We start from the raw sequence: 13,369 nt of genomic DNA, 5'->3' as shown, positions 1-13,369 counted from the left end.
AGAGACCTCAGGAGGTCATCGAGTCCAACCCTCTGCTCAAAGCAGGACCAACCACAACTAAATCATCCCAGCCAGGACTTTGTCAAGCCGGGCCTTAAAAACCTCTAAGGATGGAGATTTCACCACCTCCCTTGGTAACATATTCCAGTGCTTCACCACCCTCCTACTGAAATAGTGTTTCCTAATATTCAAGGACCTCCCCCACTGCTCCTTGTTCTGTCATCTGCCACCATTGAGAACAGCCTAGCTCCATCCTCTTTGGAACCCCCCATTCAGGTAGTTTAAGGCTGCTGTCAAATCTCTCCTTATTCTTCTCTTCTGCAGACTAAATAACCCCAGTTCCCTCAGCCTCTCCTCATAAGTCGTGTGCCCCAACCCCCTTATCATTTTCGTTGCCCTCCACTGGTGTCAAGGTTCCTCCCTCACTCTGAACTCTAGGGTACAGATGTGGGGACCTGTATGAAAACCTCCTAAGCTTACTTTCACCAGCTTAGGTTAAAACTTCCCCAAGGTACAAATTAATTTTATCCCTTGTCTCTGGATCTCCACTGCCACCACCAAACTTGAACTGGGTTTACTGGGAAATGTAGTTGGGACACGTCTTTCCCCACAGACCCACAGCTCTTTCCCCACAGACCACAGACCCAAACCCTTGGATCTGAGAACAATGAAAAAGCATTCAGTTTTCTTACAAGAAGACTTTTAATAGAAGTAAAGAAATCCCCTCTGTAAAATCAGGATGGAAGATACCTTAGAGGGTAATTAGATTCAAAACATAGAGAATCCCTCTAGGCAAAACCTTAAGTTACAAAAAAGACACACAGACAGGAATAGTCATTCTATTCAGCCCAGTTCTTTTCTCAGCCATTTAAAGAAATCATAATCTAACACATACCTAGCTAGATTACTTACTAAAGTTCTAAGACTCCATTCCTGGTCTATCCCCGGCAAAAGCAACATACAGACAGACCCAGACCCTTTGTTTCTCTCCCTCCTCCCAGCTTGTGAAAGTATCTTGTCTCCTCATTGGTCATTTTGGTCAGGTGCCAGCGAGGTTACCTTTAGCTTCTTAACCCTTTACAGGTGAGAGGATTTTTTCCTCTGGCCAGGAGGGATTTTAAAGGGGTTTACCCTTCCCTTTATATTTATGATACGCCCCCCAAATCTCAGCTAGGGTGAAACGCTGGCTGGGATTTCTTCCTAGAGCTCCAGGAAAAACAGAGTTAATAAGACACATGCACCTCTAAATATACTACCAAGAACATAAAGTCTAACAATATTTTCCACATCTCAAGGACAATTTTAACCAGTTGATTCTGGGAAGCTTTCACGGGAGAGTGCATCAGCCACTTTGTTAGAAGCTCCTGAGATGTGTTGGATGTCGAAATCAAAATCTTGGAGCTAAACTCCACCGAATAAGTTTTTTGTTATTTCCCATGGCGGTATGAAGCCACTGTAGCGTAGCATGGTCGGTTTGCAGGTGGAAACGCCGTCCCCAAACATATGGGCGTAGCTTTTCCAGAGCGTAGACAATGGCGTAACTTTCTTTTTCACTGACTGACCAGTTGCTTTCCCTCTCAGACAGTTTTTTGCTGAGAAACACTACAGGGTGGAATTCTTGATCCGGTCCTTTCTGCATTAAAACTCCTCCCACACCACGCACGGACGCCTCTGTGGTTACTAGGAACGGTTTGTCAAAGTCTGGGGCCCTTAGTACAGGGTCAGACATGAGTGTCGCTTTAAGCTTGTTAAAGGCCTTCTGACACTTTTCGGTCCACTGAACGGCATTTGGCTGTTTCTTTTTGGTTAGGTCTGTCAGTGGGGCGGCGATTTGGCTGTATTGCGGTACAAATCGTCTGTAATAACCGGCCAAGCCTAAGAAGGATTGAACCTGTTTCTTTGACTTTGGGACAGGCCACTTTTGGATAGCAGCCACTTTGGCCTGTAGAGGGCTGATAGTTCCTTGACCCACCTGGTGTCCAAGGTAAGTCACTCTGGTTAGGCCTATTTGACACTTCTTAGCCTTAACAGTTTGTCCTGCCTCCCTTATGCGCTCAAAGACTTTTTGTAGATGTTCCAGGTGTTCTGCCCAGGAATCCGAAAATATGGCCATGTCGTCAAGGTAGGCGACTGCATATTCTCCTAATCCCTCTAGGAGACCATCTACAAGTCTTTGGAAGGTGGCGGGTGCATTTCGCAGCCCAAAAGGGAGTACATTAAATTCATACAGCCCAAGATGTGTGGTGAAGGCTGACCTTTCCTTGGCAGATTCATCTAGCGGTACCTGCCAGTACCCCTTGGTTAAGTCCAAGGTAGAGATGAAACTGGGCCCGTCCCAGTTTCTCTAATAGTTCATCTGTGCGTGGCATTGGATAGTTGTCTGGGCGAGTTACAGCATTTAGTTTACGGTAGTCCACGCAAAAACGTATTTCCCCATCTGGTTTGGTAACTAGAACCACTGGAGATGCCCATGCACTTCCAGAGGGGCGGATTACACTCATCTGTAACATATCCTGGATCTCCCGTTCTATAGCAGTTTTAGCTTGAGGAGACACCCTGTAAGGTTGGACTTTAATTGGGTGAGCATTACCTGTGTCAATGGAGTGGTATGCCTGTTCAGTCAGTCCTGGGGTGGCTGAGAACGTCGGCGCGTAGCTAGTGCACAGCTCTTTGATCTGCTGTCGCTGCATACGCCCAAGGGTCATGGAGAGGTTCACCTCTTCCACACCACCAGCACTTTTCCCTTCGTAGGAGACACCTTCAGGCCACTCAGCATTGTCTCCTCCCTGGGCTGTAAACTGAGAAACCTTTAATTCTCTGGAATAAAAGGGCTTTAGAGAATTAATATGGTACACCTTAGGCTTTCGGTTGGAGGTGGGGAATGCTATGAGATAATTAACAGCTCCCAGGCGCTCCTGGACCGTGAATGGCCCTCCCCACAATGCTTCCATTTTATGGGCCTGGAGCGCCTTTAAGACCATGACCTGGTCCCCTACTTTGAAGGAACACTCTCTGGCATGTTTATCATACCAGGCTTTTTGCTCTTTTTGAGCATCCTGTAAGTTTTCTTTAGCAAGGGCTAAAGAGGTTCGGAGGGTGTTTTGTACGTTGGTTACAAAGTCCAGAATGTTAGTTCCTGGAGAAAGTGTAAATCCCTCCCATTGCTGCTTCACCAACCATAATGGCCCCTTAACCTCACGGCGATATATAAGTTCAAATGGTGAAAACCCTAAACTGGGGTGTGTTACAGCTCTGTAGGCAAAAAGCAACTGCTGCAACACTAGGCCCCAATCATTGGAGTGCTCATTTACGAATTTACGTATCATGGCCCCCAAAGTTCCATTAAACTTCTCCATCATGCCATTTGTTTGATGGTGGTAAGGAGTGGCAACCAAGTGATTTACCCCATGAGCTTCCCAAAGGTTTTCCATAGTTCCTGCCAGGAAATTAGTCCCTGCATCTGTGAGGATGTCGGAGGGCCAACCTACCCTGGCAAAAGTGTCTGCTGGTGCTTGGCACACACTTTTAGCCCTAATGTTGCTTAGAGCTACTGCTTCCGGCCATCGGGTGGCAAAATCCATGAAAGTCAGTATGTACTGCTTTCCTCTGGGTGTCTTTTTTGGAAAAGGACCCAGAATATCCACAGCTACTTGTTGAAATGGAACTTCAATGATGGGGAGTGGCTGGAGAGGGGCTTTGACCTGATCTTGGGGTTTTCCCACTCTTTGGCATACTTCACAAGACCGGACATAGGTAGAAACATCCTTGCCCATTCCCTCCCAGTGGAATGACCCCCCCAAACAGTCTTTGGTCCTGTTCACCCCAGCATGGCCACTAGGGTGATCGTGGGCTAAGCTCAAGAGCTTGGCCAGGTATTTAGTTGGAACTACTAACTGTCTCTGAGGATGCCAGTCTTCCTGGTGTCCACCAGAAAGAGTTTCCTTGTATAAAAGTCCTCTTTCTACAACAAACCTGGATCAATTAGAAGAGCTGAGGGGTGGTGGGTTGCTCCGTGCCGCAGTCCAAGCTCTCTGGAGGCTTTCGTCTGCTTCCTGTTCGGTCTGGAACTGTTTCCTTGATGCTGGAGACATCAGTTTCTCATTGGATTGTGGACCTATGCTTGGTCCCTCTGGAAGCGATGTAGGGGATGGGGCTGTTTCCGTTGACTGTGAACCGCTCTCCGCTGGGACACTATGTTGGGGTTCATGCTCTGGCTGAGCCTCTTGTGTAGGGTTATGGGCTGCTGCCGGTTCAGGTTTGGTGGGGCCCTCTGGTGTTGAGGTTGCAAGTACTGGATTCATTGCTGGCAATGGGTCTGGTGTTGGTTGTTCTGCTGGTTCCGGTTCTGGGACTGGTTCCATCTGGTTCTCTGGGATTGGATCCACTACTGCGGTTGCAGACATTGGCCTGGGGTCCGGGTCCATCACCTCTGACCGGGTCCTGATAGAAGTTTCCGGAACAGAGCTAGGCATCACGGCTTGTTTAGCCTGGCTGCGGGTGACCATTCCCACCCTCTTGGCCTGCTTCACATGATTGGCCAAGTCTTCCCCCAACAGCATGGGGATGGGATAATCATCATAGACTGCAAAAGTCCACGTTTCTGACTAGCCCTTGTAATGGACAGGCAACTTGGCTGTAGGCAAATCGAAAGAGTTGGACTTGAAGGGTTGAATCGTCACTGGGATCTCTGGGTTGATTAAATTGTGGTCCACTAAGGAAGCATGGATAGCTGACACTTGTGCTCCGGTGTCCCTCCACGCAGTGACCTTCTTCCCGCCCACACTCACAGTTTCCCTCCGCTCCAAGGGTATCTGGGAGGTATCTGGGCCTGCAGACCTCTGGTGTGATTCCGGTGCAATGAACTGTAATCTGTTGGGGTTCTTGGGGCAGTTGGCCTTTACATGCCCCAGCTCATTACATTTAAAACATCGTCCAGCTGACGGGTCACTGGGGCGAGATGGGTTGCTGGAGAACAGGGTGGTGGGACGATAAGGTGTCTGGAGGGTTCTTTGGGAGGTAGGTGGCCTTAGGCAGCTCCCGGTAATAGGGTGTGGTCTGGGGTTGTCCCTTCTGGTCTCCGCTGGAACTGCGACCAGTTTTCTTCTTCTCTGCCACCTCCACCCATCTGGCTCCAATCTCTCCTGCCTTGATTACAGTTTTGGGCTTCCCATCTAGGATGTATCTTTCTATTTCCTCAGGAACACCCTCTAAGAACTGCTCCATTTGCATTAGGAAGGGCAAATGTACTGGAGATTCAACACATGCTCCTGATATCCAGGCATCCCAATGTTTCACAATGTGGTAGGCATGTCGGGTAAATGACACGTCTGATTTCCACCTTAGGGCTCTGAACCTCCGACAAGAATGCTCGGGTGTTATCCCCATTCTGACTCTCGCCTTGGATTTAAACAGTTCATACTTGTTCATGTGTTCCTTAGGCATTTCAGCCGCCACCTCAGCTAAGGGTCCACTGAGCTGCGGCCTCAGCTCTACCATGTATTGATCGGTAGAGATGCTGTACCCAAGGCAGGCCCTTTCAAAGTTTTCTAAGAAGGCCTCAGTATCATCACCTGCCTTGTAGGTGGGGAACTTTCTGGGATGGGAAGTGGTACCTGGAGGAGGATTGCTAGGGTTTGTTGGTATATTCTGCTGAGCCTTTATCTTCTCCATCTCCTCCACATGCTTCCTCTCTTTTTCCTTTTGCTCCAGTTCTTTGGCCCTTGCTTCCATAGCTCTCCTGTGAGCAGCTGCTTGGTGTTGTTCTGCCTCTTTCGCTGCCTCCCTTTCTTTCTCCTTTGCCTCCATTGCTCTCCTGTGAGCAGCTTCTAGAGCTTTTTCGGTTTCTTTCATTGTCTCCAGTTTGGCTAACTCCAATTTGTATAGTGCCTTGGTGTCTGTCATCTTTACCTCTCTGTTTTTAACTAACTTTACACCCAAGGTTTAGAAATAAACAAACAAAACTTGGCTCTAAAATTTTGCTGTGCTGGAATAGGATACCTATTCGCTGATAGAGATTGTCAGCCTACAGAAAAAGACAATTCCCTTTGTCTCTGCTCTGGCCCCAAATCAAAGCAAAAAACCACCAACTACTTGGAAACCTGCTTACCAGCAGCCCAAAGGAAAAAAAAATTCCTTTTCAAACTTGTGCTCCTTGTAAAAAAATCAAAATCCTAAAAAAAAAACCTCTGCCACTTTTGTCTCCAGGCAAATGGATAGAACACCCCCCCCCCCTTTACTTTTAGGGGAAAAAAAACCTCTGGGTTGGAAGACTCTGAATTTCCCTGCAGGAGTTAAGTACCCTGCCTCCAGGCAAAGAAAACCTGCAATTCACAAAGATAATCCACTTTTGTCTCTGCTCTGGCCCTAAAGCAGTGAAAAAACTAGCTGCTTTCAGTTGGACCTCCTTTCCAGCAGCCCCAAAGGAAAAAAAAAATCTCCTTTTTAAAATCTGTATTTCTAGTTCAAAAAATCTCAAATTGATCTCAAAATGATTTCAGGTTAATCCCACCACTCTGCCACCATGTCAAGGTTCCTCCCCCACCCTGAACTCTAGGGTACAGATGTGGGGACCTGCATGAAAACCTCCTAAGCTTACTTTCACCAGCTTAGGTTAAAACTTCCCCAAGGTACAAATTAATTTTCTCCCTTGTCTCTGGATCTCCACTGCCACCACCAAACTCGAACTGGGTTTACTGGGAAACGTAGTTGGGACACGTCTTTCCCCCCAAAATCCTCCCAACCCTTACACCCCACTTCCTGGGAAAGGTTTGGTAAAAATCCTCACCAATTTGCATAGGTGACCACAGACCCAAACCCTTGGATCTGAGAACAATGAAAAAGCATTCAGTTTTCTTACAAGAAGACTTTTAATAGAAGTAAAGAAATCCCCTCTGTAAAATCAGGATGGAAGATACCTTAGAGGGTAATTAGATTCAAAACATAGAGAATCCCTCTAGGCAAAACCTTAAGTTACAAAAAAGACACACAGACAGGAATAGTCATTCTATTCAGCCCAGTTCTTTTCTCAGCCATTTAAAGAAATCATAATCTAACACATACCTAGCTAGATTACTTACTAAAGTTCTAAGACTCCATTCCTGGTCTATCCCCAGCAAAAGCAGCATACAGACAGACCCAGACCCTTTGTTTCTCTCCCTCCTCCCAGCTTGTGAAAGTATCTTGTCTCCTCATTGGTCATTTTGGTCAGGTGCCAGCGAGGTTACCTTTAGCTTCTTAACCCTTTACAGGTGAGAGGATTTTTTCCTCTGGCCAGGAGGGATTTTAAAGGGGTTTACCCTTCCCTTTATATTTATGACAGCTGGACTGTCTCAAATTTGTCCACATCTCTGCTGTAGTGGGGGTACCAAAACTGAACGCAGTACTCCAGGTGTGGTCTCACCAGTGCCGAATAGAGGGGAATAATCACTTCCCTCGATCTTTTGGCAATGCTCCTACTAATACATATCCCTCCCTCTGACTCCACCACCTCAACCACGCTTCACAATTATCATTGCTGTGTATGGTATTAAACTGTTTGTTTAAAACTTATACTGTGTATGTGTATATAACGTCTTTTGTCTGGCAAAAAAAATTTCTCTCTCTCTCTCTCTCTCTCTCTCTCTCTTCACTTAACATTGTTTCACTTAAAGTAGCATTTTTCAGGAACATAACTACAACGTTAAGCGAGGAGTTACTGTAACCAGTTAAGGATTGCCATGAGCTGCCTTACTAAGGAGGAAGGCAAGAGTGCCTCAGAGTAAGGGGAGTCTGCCCCAGGCAGAGCAGGCTGGATGGGAAGAGAGTGACTGGTAGGAGCTCTCATGTCTTCTGATTGAGATAAAATGTTGGTGGATCCAGCGGTTGCCAATTAAAAAGAAAAAAATTACCACATTTGCTGCTTACATTTATTTTAAGACAACAGGACAGTTACCCTATAGTGGAATATCTGAGGGATTATTTGTATGGTAACAGCATATGGTGGCTATCACAGGAACTGCTGTGTTCTTAATCTATCCCTTTACTGGGTGAAGAGGATTAAAACCCTTGATTATTAAATCCAAGTATGAAATGTTCTATACCAGGCACTTAATTTTAGTCATAAGGCATTGGCCTGGAAACCACACAAAAAATCTCACTCGTACTGTGTTTGGAGGGTGAGAAATCAGACTGGTCCAGAATGACAGCAAAAAGGGTTTGCATTTTTTTACAGCTGCCATGTGGAAATTAATTATTAAATGTATGTGAAAGTCTAGCACCATAAAAGTCCTTGACACTAAATTGATATTACAGCAGACAACTCAACACTTCAGTCCACCACCTCTCTTCCGAACCTTTTTTGGCATAACTAGTAGCTACCCAGTCAGAGACTGGTCTCCTGCATTTATATTTCAAACACTTAAGTTATTTCCTGTTGCTTTTTTTTCCCCCTTTAGATAAAGATTTTAAAGGCTCAGCTACGTGCAACATCTTAAAAGGTTTTTTTTATGGTTTTCTTTGGAAAATATTTTTATAATCTGGTTGGACTGTGTCTGATACTTTAAGACATCCTTGCCATTTTATTTTTCAGACACATTTGTTACTAGCTCCTGCCAATTTTTTTTCTTGTTCTGTACAAAGATGCCTCTGTCACTCTGAATTGTCGAAGCTGGAGCTTTGTAGCAATTCTGATATTGTAGCTGCAAAACGAGCTACACTTCATGGAAAACTGTAAGGAAACAAATCTCCCTATCTTCTATTTTTGAAGCGGGAGAGGTGTTTTGGGTTGCTGTTTTTTTGGGGTTTTTTTTTTTAAACAAAAAATTAAACATTTGTCCTTGCAATTTAGCTGTTCCTGCAGCTTTTTCCCCAATGAAGTCCCATTGTGAAACTTTACGTAATTTGTATAATTAAATAAACAATTATGATGTATTAGAAGTTTACGATTTTGATGGGAGAGGAAGCAGGAGCTGCAGGCTAATGCTTGAAACCAAATTTTAGTAAGATCTTGACCTTGTCTATAAGTTTGTGTCTGAAATTAATTGCACTTGCAAACAGCTCAATAGAGATGTTAAGTGACTTTCTTTCTGGCCATAAATAGCATTTGTACCCACAAATCAAGTGGCTGGATACCAAATACTATTTGTTGTACCACAAAAGTGCAGGTGCTCAATTAGAGGCAGTTCTTGAGAATCTGGCCCTTAAACCATGATCCTGTTTTCATGCAAATATCAAGAAATGGAAAAAGTAGTAGAGAAAACATAACACAGAAGCTTAAATACCTCAATAAAATAGTTGATTTTCTATGAAATGGCAGCATCTCTTTAAATGCAGTTAGACTTCACTTAGAATTTATTACTCTGTTACTAATTTGTAAGGTGCTATTACCGCACACGTCTTGCAATGTATTCATATAGCAGCTATAACACAAGAGGGCCATAACCTCGATGAGGGTTCCAGGGTGCTTTATTATGCAAACATATAGTATGCAAAGCTGAAATTATTTATATTTTGATAAAACAGTATTGGTAAAGTCAGGAACCGAAAATAGTGGAATTTGAAAATGGGAACAGCTAGCTGGAATTTTCTATTAAATACATTTTTGAAAATAAATATGTGGAACCATACTTATGCCTTTTCCCATGTGTATATGTGTGGTTTACTAGTGGACACAGGCCTTCTTAACCATAATGGTCCATTTGTTTGTTTGCATATTAAAGGCTTCCAGTATAGAGAACAAACAAGACTGGATCAAGCACATTCGGGAAGTGATACAAGAAAGAACCATTCATCTGAAAGGAGCATTGAAAGAGCCAATCCACATCCCCAAAACAGCTCCAACAACTAAGCAGAAAGGAAGGAGGTTAGAATTTGAATAACTTATTAAGAAGATGGGGATCATTTTTAAAGTGCCCCATCATGAAGGCCATATTTGAACTGCAATGATGGAATTTTCTGTAAGGAACACAGTGTTCTCAGTGCATTCCGTGACTTAAGCCAAGATAGGAGTCGTTGTTGGCTAGCGTTATCTTCAAGTGTGGTCCTTGTAAATTAAGCTCCAGTTGACCACAGTGAGGTACATGTTCAAATCTCTGCTCTAAATGCTCCCTTGCATTTTTTTGTGGTGCTGTTCTAAAAGGATGTGTTGTTTGAAGTCAGTGTTATGTTCAGCAGCCTAGGAGGTGGGCATAGACCAGATGTACTCATTAAACTTTTACAGTACATGTTTTTTACTCAAGTTGCTTGTTTGTTTAAACCAGACTTCACACTCTGCAGTTTTGGTGAAATGGCTACCTGGGGGGTTCTCTTACCAAGCTTCCTTGTGGTTGGCTGCTGCTATATTTTTTTACAGCTTAAGTTGGACAAAGATAGTTAACTCAGTTCATTATATATTACAGTATAAAATAAAGTAATTAAGCAAATGTTGGGGTGCAAGGCTGGTCATCAGTTGGGGTTGGTTGGGGTGCAAGGCTGTCTTAGGCACCCACTGCTGTGATATCTAGATGCCTTCCATTAGGGTTGCAGATAAGAACTGGCAGCCTCTGAAACAGATGTGCTAACCAAATTCTGACAATTGGATTGTATATTTGCAGAGATGGAGAGGACCTGGACAGTCAGGGAGATGGCAGCAGCCAGCCTGATACTATTTCAATTGCATCACGAACTTCCCAGAACACACTAGACAGTGATAAGGTAAGAGACATTAAGTGATATTCCATTTTTTATTATTATTATTTTTTTATTTTATTTTATTTTTTTTTAGCAAATGGCATGCAGTTTAGACTGAGGTATCACCAACTGTGCGTAGTTTCCCCTGAAGCATACTTCTGACAGCCTTCCTTCCTCCAGATTGGCTACATGCAATAAAGAATATGCATTTTAGTCCCTTGTCAATGAGGTATCATGGCTTAACACCATAGTCTTGAGGCAAGGCTTTCATTTTTCCAAACTTATACTATTCCTTTTCTCCACCCCAGAGTCATTTATAACTTTGACCCAAGGATGCATGATGGTGAAGTTAAAGAGGGGACCTTTATTTTGTGTATGTGTAAAATCCAATTAACCTTCAAAGTTGTCCCTAATCTCTCTCTCTGAATCTTTCTGAAAATATACCTTGTGCCGTTTGTGACAGCTAGGCAATACTGGCTATTGTGTCAAATAGGAATGTCAACTTTGAAAGGGCACTGTCTACCAACAGCTCAGATCAGCACAGTAACATATCTTATAAAACGTGAAGGGGTTTCCAACAGTCTAAATGTCATTAAATAGGGTGAAGTGTATCTGAGCCAGGCAGAAGTGTTCAAATCATCAGTGACATCCTAAGACAGCTAGGTGAGAGGGTTCTAAACAGAGCGTTTAAAGAATTATTTTCTCCTAGAGTCCCCACACTCACACACACACACACACGACATGATTTCTGTACTGATGCAACAGTTCAAGTCTACTGGCAATTGAGACTTTTTGCTAAATGAGGAAGAGAAGGAAGCAGGCAAGAGGGTAAGTTCAGCTCCCTCAAAAATACTTAGGGCTGATATTTATTGAATCTGCTGGGGGGGAAATCTACTTTTTGACTAGCTGCAATTGTGCTAGCAATTGGTAGTCATTGGTTGTAGAGTTCATAGATCTTGGTGTCTACCTGAGCTCTAACACTGTTAGCCAGAAGCCTGCTCTGTATTGTCAGGGAAAAAGAGGGTGGGGGAAATGTCTCAACAGCTTTTGCCTGTGATATTTTCCTCTTCCATTTGGACAAAATCCACATTCTAATTTGAGCAAAAGCTGGATCTAGTGTGTCTACCTATACATCATTTACAAAATTGTACTGTATATACTCACGTTCATCTATTGATATGTACCGAGGAAGAGGACTAATGCATGGTATGGTCTTCAAACATAATCTTTCCTCCTCTATGTTGGTTAGAGAAATGGCTAACTGTTTAGATGCACTTCTACCTAATAAGCTTTTCTGCACCAGTGTAATCTAGGATTTAGTAGGTATTGGTGTAAGTGAACTCATGGAGCTATGGGATATAATGTTTAGCAATCTCCCCCCATGCTTGAGTTTATAAAGCCTGTTAAGTGGGTTGTTAGTAAGAAGTTTCTTCACAGATGTTATAGGGTGGAAGGCAATCAACATGTTAAGTTTAAGTCCTGAGGGAAGTTCATTTAGCCAAGCCTCTTAATAATTCTCACATGATACATGAAGTATTGCTGTGAAATAGGGCTACAGATAAGCCACCCAATTTCCTAGGAAATACTACATCATAAATAACAGAAGAGGGCGTTTGGTTATGCTGGGAATGGATTGCATCACCTCTTTATTGTCCAGCGTGTGCTTCAAGTCAGCCATTGCTCATATTCGTTCCTGTCTCAGCCAGACACTGGGAAAACAGAGACAGCATGTCATCTGGGTTTGGTGGGTTAACACAGTAGAACCTCGTTAATTCATATTGATGACTAGGAGTCCAACTGCAAATGACCTGCTTAAATAATGTATTGAATACACAAAAAAAATGACCAAAATAAGGCGCTTTAATTTACTTTGACAATTGTCATATTTTTTTTGAGTTTTTGTATTTGCACTGAAAATGTTGTCTGGTATAATTGGTTTAAAAAAAAAAGGAAAGAAAGAAATCTTAACAAAAAGATAGTTCACTCCAGCATGCTGATATTAAACCATTGCTAAAAATTGCAGAGGCTGCCTTTATTTGCACAGATTTTCAAGTGTATGGATTAGCCAAATGCAGATTATAAATGTTAATCAAAACTACCTCTGGATAAAGAAAAAGACCTGCAATCAGGCAATCCAAAGTCTAGTGGTTTTTTTTTAAATAATTTTAATATGAGGCACAGTGAAAGGACATGAGGCAGGAGGCCAGTGAAGTCTCTGAGGAATATGAATCATAAGTAATACATATATTTCATTTAATGGGTTTGTAACTTGCTAGTTACAGTCCACTTGGGGCTGAAATTTGGCACATAATTTCTCAGCCTAAATACTTTTTTTTTTTTAAATGTTTAAATCACTTACACAATGAGATAGTAAAAAAGAGGGTAGAGAGCTGAGACTTTAGGTACTTCTAATGCAGTTCAGCCAAAAAGCTTATTGCTAAATTAAAATTTACAGGCCGTTTAGACTACGGTTATTTTCGTTAAATTAGAAACAGATTAATTAAAAGTATCAACATGTAAAACACATTTTACCTAATTTAAAATAGTCATAATCAGGTGGTGAAACTACTCCACGATATATATTTCCATAATTTTATTTATGTGCTCTTCTTAAATCACATCACATCAAAAACCACATGGCAAATGCTCCCGTGCTGCTCAACAGGTGACTAAACCCACTCATTCTGTCCAATTATATTTGTATGCAAGTCATTTCTTTTACATG

General features: G+C 42.9%; 1 protein-coding gene across 3 annotated transcripts in view; it reads left to right on the top strand.

Moving 5' to 3' along the window:
• TRIO (trio Rho guanine nucleotide exchange factor) overlaps window positions 1-13,369 on the top strand; it is a 401,689-nt gene that overhangs the window by 285,280 nt on the left and 103,040 nt on the right. For all 3 annotated transcript variants that reach the window (XM_084621487.1, XM_084621488.1, XM_084621489.1), the window contains exons 32-33: window positions 9,696-9,838; window positions 10,569-10,668. In XM_084621487.1, the coding sequence (XP_084477613.1) occupies window positions 9,696-9,838; window positions 10,569-10,668 (243 nt within the window). The remainder of the gene's footprint in view (window positions 1-9,695; window positions 9,839-10,568; window positions 10,669-13,369) is intronic.

The sequence above is a fragment of the Lepidochelys olivacea genome (assembly GCF_965140295.1).
Source record: "Lepidochelys olivacea isolate rLepOli2 genome assembly, chromosome: 2".
NCBI lineage: Eukaryota > Metazoa > Chordata > Testudines > Cheloniidae > Lepidochelys > Lepidochelys olivacea.
Note: the sequence above shows the minus strand (reverse complement) of the source record. Positions and strands in the feature narration are given on the sequence as shown.